General features: G+C 31.9%; 1 protein-coding gene across 7 annotated transcripts; it reads right to left on the bottom strand.

Annotated features, from left to right (window-relative positions):
- Positions 1-223: 223 nt before the first annotated feature.
- On the bottom strand, positions 224-6,654 carry LOC100574786 (kelch-like protein 2). 7 transcript variants are annotated; one of them, XM_029492514.1, is made up of 5 exons: positions 6,311-6,654; positions 6,091-6,234; positions 4,752-5,004; positions 3,087-3,160; positions 224-323 (listed from the first exon to the last, which is right to left on the bottom strand). In XM_029492514.1, exons 1-3 carry the CDS (start codon positions 6,518-6,520, stop codon positions 4,933-4,935), a joined length of 426 nt encoding a protein of 141 aa, XP_029348374.1. In that variant the 5' UTR covers positions 6,521-6,654; the 3' UTR covers positions 224-323; positions 3,087-3,160; positions 4,752-4,932. The 7 variants fall into 7 exon arrangements, with proteins under 7 accessions (XP_029348374.1, XP_029348375.1, XP_029348376.1 ...); XM_029492515.1 differs by lacking the exons at positions 224-323; positions 3,087-3,160 and adding exons at positions 4,426-4,662; positions 5,791-5,905; XM_029492516.1 differs by lacking the exons at positions 224-323; positions 3,087-3,160 and adding exons at positions 4,426-4,662; positions 5,791-5,905 and having other exon boundaries at positions 6,307-6,423.
- Positions 6,655-6,660: the final 6 nt, after the last annotated feature.

Below are 6,660 nucleotides of genomic sequence, written 5' to 3'. Positions count from 1 at the left end.
GGATGGAGAAAAAATACATAATCAAGAACTGACGGAAGCTTTTCAATAGACCCAAATATTATAAGCGAGATCAAACGGAGTAAGTTGGAATGGGCAGGACACGCAGTTAGGAAAGTAAGATTCAATGGTTCAAAGAGTACTCCAAGAAAACCCAAAGAGGGAAAGACCGCTGGGTAGACCAAGGCTACGCTGGGAAGATGGAATTAAAAAAGATTTCATAAGTGCTGATGGAGCGGAATATGATCACATGGACTGGAAGGAAGTAGCGGAGAATAGAGAAGAATGGGAAAGGATTTGTTCTATGGCAAGATGGTCTCAAAGGCCTTAAAAAAAAAAAAAAAAACCATTGTTACTGAATAGTTGGGTATTTTTTTTTTATTTTATCATAATATTAGTTTTAATTTTTTAATCTATATTTTAACTACACACGTTTCTCTTTTGACCAATGTAATTTTCGGTTAAAAAAGTATTAAAAATTGAAGGTTTTTGAATTTATCCCAAAGAATAGTAAAATTTAATATTTATGGCTTACTCATACCCCCTTAAAATGGATTTATTATAATATATGTTCCAGATTTTTACGGTCTAGATTTTTACAGTCTAATTGTTTGGAGGAACAACCTGAATTCGAGCAGCCGTGCACATCGACGGCGTATGTGTGATCGTCAGGTATTGCCCGCTCACGAACTATGTTAGCGTATGGTAATTATCGTGCGATAGTAGTGGACTGTAATAGGTAAATAGGAAAATGGGTGGAACGGAAACTAAAACGAGAAATAACAATATCGTTGGTTGCTGTATAAAAATTATCAGATAAATATGACGTATATATTAACCAGTGCTACAGGTGAAAAAAAACTTAAAAACTATGTTAGTAGTAGGTAGGGGCCGACCACAAGCGGTCGCCAATACAACGGGACAAAAGCCAAATAAATAAACTTACAAAAAATAATTCGATGGTCGAGTGACAAAATAATACACGAGGGTAAACAATAATAAAAGGGTGAATGATAACAAAATATGATAACGTAGGTACGACTGATCCGGAGTAGCTGGACAGTCTGCGTCGGTGGCGAACAGCTGATTCACGTTCGGTGGTCGACTCGTGCGTGCGTCGGCTGTCGTCGGACGACGGCCAATAATGAATGCACGTGCGGACAACAACGGCGATTACGACAATCTCTACGCGTGCGGGCGCCGGTTCGCGTGCGAATCCGTACGGCCGTGCAAATAGTTTGATTTAGACAAACTGAAGCAAGACGAGATGGATATGACGTGATATGACATAGATCCTATACCCAAAATGATACGCAGTCACGGCGAGGGCGTGACGCGCGAAAGTACGAGGTGCTCGGACGACTTTGCACACGTACCAGACGGAACGACCAACCGCGTGGCGCGAGGGGCTACGGGTGGCTGAGTAACACTTGACGAAGGTTTTAGCGAGGTGCTAACGCTGTCGTATATGATTGACAGACGAACGCGAGCACTATGGTGAGCAAACGGCTCGGACGGGCATGGAATCACGAACGGATATTGACGGCGACGGCGCACCGGTTCGCACGTATATTGGACACAACGGCGACTTCGCGACTGACTGACACTGCGACGGGCACGGATGCGGCGGGGAGAGACCGCCGGCGGCATACCGATAACGCTTCCTCTCCGGAGATATCGGAACGGTCGCGCGGCGAACATTATACGCGACGATAACGTTAGGGTAAAGTCCAAACTCTAGCATACGCACCGAACACTAATTTTATCCAGTCCAAAGTATTACGGTCCAGTTTTGTCCTGTCCAGAATTTTATGGATTTCAAATTTTTAAATAGCCAATAATTTACGAGAATCGAGTAGTGATTCCAAATACCAATATTATTAAAGTTAAAAAAAGAAATATTTACTGAAATATTGTCAGTTTTATTTTGTTATTTTATTTTTATTCAATTTGTATTAAAAATTAAAATTGTATATAATTTTAGTTGAAAAATAACATTAGGGATTTATTAATTAATAAATATTAAATTAGTAATTTCTAATATATTACATTTTTTATAATATAATTTAAAAACAAATTAGGTATCTATTTTTTTATCTAGATAAATGTTGAATGAATTATCTGTTATCTTATCCAGATGATTTTTTGGTTATCTTTTCCCAACACCGCCTAGTGCCTATACGTATATACATTGTATAAGTACCGATACGATAACATAAAATATTATATAGGTACCTATATTAACCTAGGTGTGTTTTATTATTTAAATATAATTATGACTTTTTGTTGTTTAAGACCAATTTGTCCCTGCATATTTATATTTTGAGCATTTCCATATTTTATAATCACTGTTTGACACTACTAATATTGTTATACATATTCTGGCTAAATATTGATGTAAATTCCGTGTTTAATTAAATATTAAATTTCTTAAACTACTTCTACTGACATCTAACTACCACTAGGTAGTAAGTACTAAGTATACCTACACTTTAAAAATACATTTGAATTTACCTTGCGTACCAATATATGGATATAATATAACATAATTAATTAAACGATATACGTACATAAATATCACATAGGTAATAGGTAATGGTATATATTATAATTTATGTTATCGTATCGATATGTATATTATACAGTATATAGTATTGGCATATAAAATAAATTTACACAGTTTGTATAATGTATCTTATCGGTTTTTTCTCAGATTGTATAACTAAAATAGTAGAATGTATCAACACTTCATTATGCAGGCCTCACTGTATACTATTGTTTTGTATCGGGAAATACTAAAAATGAACGTTAAGCAATAATGAATTCTCCAAAATGCAATAAATGTGAAATGAAAATTGTACCATTTAATTCTATATTCCATAAATCAAATTTTTTTAAAGACTGGCCTCGATTGTAAGTATTAGAAAAGAAAATATAGAATTTTGTGAAGCAGACAATCTTTATTTTGGTATGATATTGGAGAAGACGAATAGAACAAATTTCAATACTCGGATGAAAATATAGAGAGTTAATAAAAAATTATTATTATTTTGTAGACAAGATTTTTTTGAAAAAAATTAAGTACGCACCATTTAAATTAACTTTAAAAAAGCTCCACTACGTCTGTTGATTCTTGTTTTTCCAAGTGATTTAAAAGTTTGCTCTGAAAAAGAGTCATTTACGGATTTTTTTTATTATTTTTAAGTACACTGCGGGGTGTTCTGTGAGGTTAAGACCGTGTTGCTGTGATGTGTGTTCTTGGTCCAATTATGTATTATTGTTCAGTTTGTTCATCTTTATTCGAAACCTGTGCTCCTAATACGTGTGTGTCGTTTATACAACTCCCCGATGTACCATTAAAAAAAAAATAAAGTGGGTGAGTGGATGTTGCTCTGCTGTACAGTAGGTTACAACTTACAAGTGGGTCAATGTATAAAGGATTGTGTTAAACTTGAATTCAATGATATAATATCATTGTATAAGAAAAACGATTCTCAGCGGAGATGGTTTGTCAGTCTGGATATTTTTTATTATTTCTTATATTCTGTAAGTTTAATTTATATTATAATAGGTATTATTATTTTTTATTCGTTTTTATAGTGATAAACAAAGCGTTAGAAATTAAAATCCCATTTTTAGTGGTTTTTCGTAATTTGTCGGTGGCTTTTCCTCTGGCATTAAATAATTATTGAGAAAATCGAAAAATGACCTTTCTAAAGTACCATCTTGTTCCAATTTTCTAAAAGTTAACTTCTAACCCTCCTCTTTATACGCCACTGACTAGATTCAATGTTGCATCTATTTTAAATGTTTGTATAATCATTTTAAGAACTAGTAATTTTTGGTGTTTTTAATTAGTTGGTACCAATATTAACAAATTCAAAAAAATTATCTACTAAATAATTCACAAATTAGAAGAGATGTCATTTGAAATTATTATTATATTATGGTAATTTATTGTACTATAACTATACTGTTGGTTGGATTAAATATTGACGAAAACATTGCATTTGGAAATTTCATTGTAAATAAATTATAATATGCTTTAAAAATTCCAAATATCCTCAAATATTATTCTTAAATTAAATTCAAATTAACTAAAATTATTCTCCATTTAAATACCTATCTGATTTCATCCAAAATTTGAACTAAAAATATCTCTAAAGACAAATGTGTTTAGGTATATAAATCTATAATTTTTCTTACAGTATTAACTACTTAATATGCTAAACCTAAATTTAAATGTTCAATACTTAGCAATGGATAATTTAAATAGAAAATTAACATACTATACATTTTTAACTACGTAAGTACAAATCATCATCTTAAGATTTTTGTTATAAAGACCAATATAATACGAAAACCTTTTGATGTAACATTCAATAATAATTATAAAATAAATGGAAAATTTACCAAGATATTATAATATAAAAGAAGAAAACATTTATTTATTGTATCAAAAAAAAAATCATGAATGCTAACAAGTTTTAAAATGTTGTGGCCTATTAATGACTACTACTCCTACTGAATTCCGTTTATCATTCATTGATGCAGTGACCATGGTCCAGGTATTAGTTTTTGGGTTATAACATTCTACAGCATCCAAATTAGAAGTTTCGTCATCTCCACCGACGACGTACAATAAACCGTCTAATGCAACTACTCCTATATTGAAAATTGAACTTAAATTCAGAATAATATTTTTAAAAAAAAAATGTCATAAAATAACTTAGAATTATTCTATGAGAAGTTACCTGCATGTCGTCGAGGTAAACTCATCTCTCCAATAGAAGTCCAAACGCCTGTATTTGGTGTGTACGTTTCAACACTACTCAGGTAGTTAAATCCATCATGACCACCTACAGCATACAGTACACCGTCTAAAACTCCTACACCAGCACCTCTGCGATGTACACACATTTTTGAGGCTGGTGTTCATGTATCAAGACTGGGATCATAACATTCAACAGTGTCTAAAGCCTGTGATGATTGACCAAGTCCTCCTACCTACAAAGTTGAATTAATACAAATTGCGGAGTTGAAAGAAAATCCTAAAATACAATATTATTGCATAGCGTTTTTAATGAAAAGTTGAAGAAATGCAATATTATTATTTTTAATCACAAAAATTACGTACATTTTTTTATACTGTTACTTACTTTTTTACAAACTATGGCAATGAATACCAGAATTATTCAAAATAAAAATTTGTATGGCATTCATGATAATTTTCAAAATATTAAGAAAAAACCTAAAAAGAAGAAAATTATTGAGAGAATTCTCAGCCAACCTCCTCGTGATGTCTCCTAGGTAACGCTACTAGGCTGAAGTGTTCGTTCAACATATTGTCATATACTCATATACATTTATCATATTACTGATAAAGTGATATACAACAATGGGGGAATCAACTAATACATAAAGTAAATCTCGGGAATCAACTCATAAACAGCGGGTATGAGAATCGAAGTAATTTTGTGACCGGGCTTCGTGGCCTAAAGAAGGCTCATTCCGTCCCGTACAGCAGTAGGTACAACAATTGTGTCTATCAATGAAAATGAATCAGTCTCTGATGAAATTATTAAATCATTAAATTTAGTAGGCATATAAACAAATAATATATATTATATAATATTATTATTATTTAAAATCTTAACTTATCTATATATTTTATTTTGTGAATATTATATTCCCTGATTTTTCCTCAGGCGAATATTTTTATTTCAATCACAGTTATTAATTATTGTAACAAATATGTATATAAAATATTAAAAATCATAAAAAAAAAAATACCGGTGCGGTGGTAAGCAAAGATAGTATAATTCAGCTTTTATACTTCTAAATAGGTTTGTCGGTCATTGAAATTAAATCAGTTCCCAAGTAATTATTATACCATTGAATTCAGCAACTGTATAATCAAATGTACAATATCATATTTGTATAACATTTTTCTTTGTTAATTTTAAATTATCGAAATGTCTTATGGTGGGGACATATTCCGTGGTTCTCCGGCGGGGGAATTGTTTTATTCCAATTACAATTATTACTATTACAAATGTGTTAAAATTTAAAATAATTAAATAATTAGTATACCACGTATAAAAGATTATTCAGGACTCCGACCCCAAAGTCATATCTTATAGTAGACATACTTGTTATGAAACTCCATTCTTGAGTATCGTAATCGAAAACTTCTGCAGTATCTAATATACCATCACTATCATTATGTCCACCGACCTTAAATTAATTATATGATTTATTGTATAACAGAAATAACGAAAAAACTAATAAATTATAATTCAACATTACCTACGGCATATAGGTAATTATTGATAACACCAACTCCTAAAATATCTCGTTCAACTAACATGCCAACACTTGGTTTCCAACAGGGTGATTCTGAAGATAAATCTAGGACATCGACAGACCGAAGAGATTCAACATCATCATCAAAACCACCCAAAGAAAACACTAAATTATCTTTCACTACGGCTAGACCAGCTCTTCCACGACTTGTAATCATTTCTGGTCCATAATGCCATCGTTCCGTTTTTGGATCGTACCATTCTGTACGCTTACTTACGGCTGTTCGATTATTTCGATTAATCGATTATTACGACGATTATTTTTTTTTCTTCGATTATTTTACAGTTTTCATAAAAT

This window comes from Acyrthosiphon pisum, unplaced genomic scaffold, assembly GCF_005508785.2.
Source record: "Acyrthosiphon pisum isolate AL4f unplaced genomic scaffold, pea_aphid_22Mar2018_4r6ur Scaffold_21606;HRSCAF=24394, whole genome shotgun sequence".
In the NCBI taxonomy this organism is placed as follows: domain Eukaryota; kingdom Metazoa; phylum Arthropoda; class Insecta; order Hemiptera; family Aphididae; genus Acyrthosiphon; species Acyrthosiphon pisum.
This window is presented reverse-complemented; position numbering and strand designations above follow the sequence as displayed.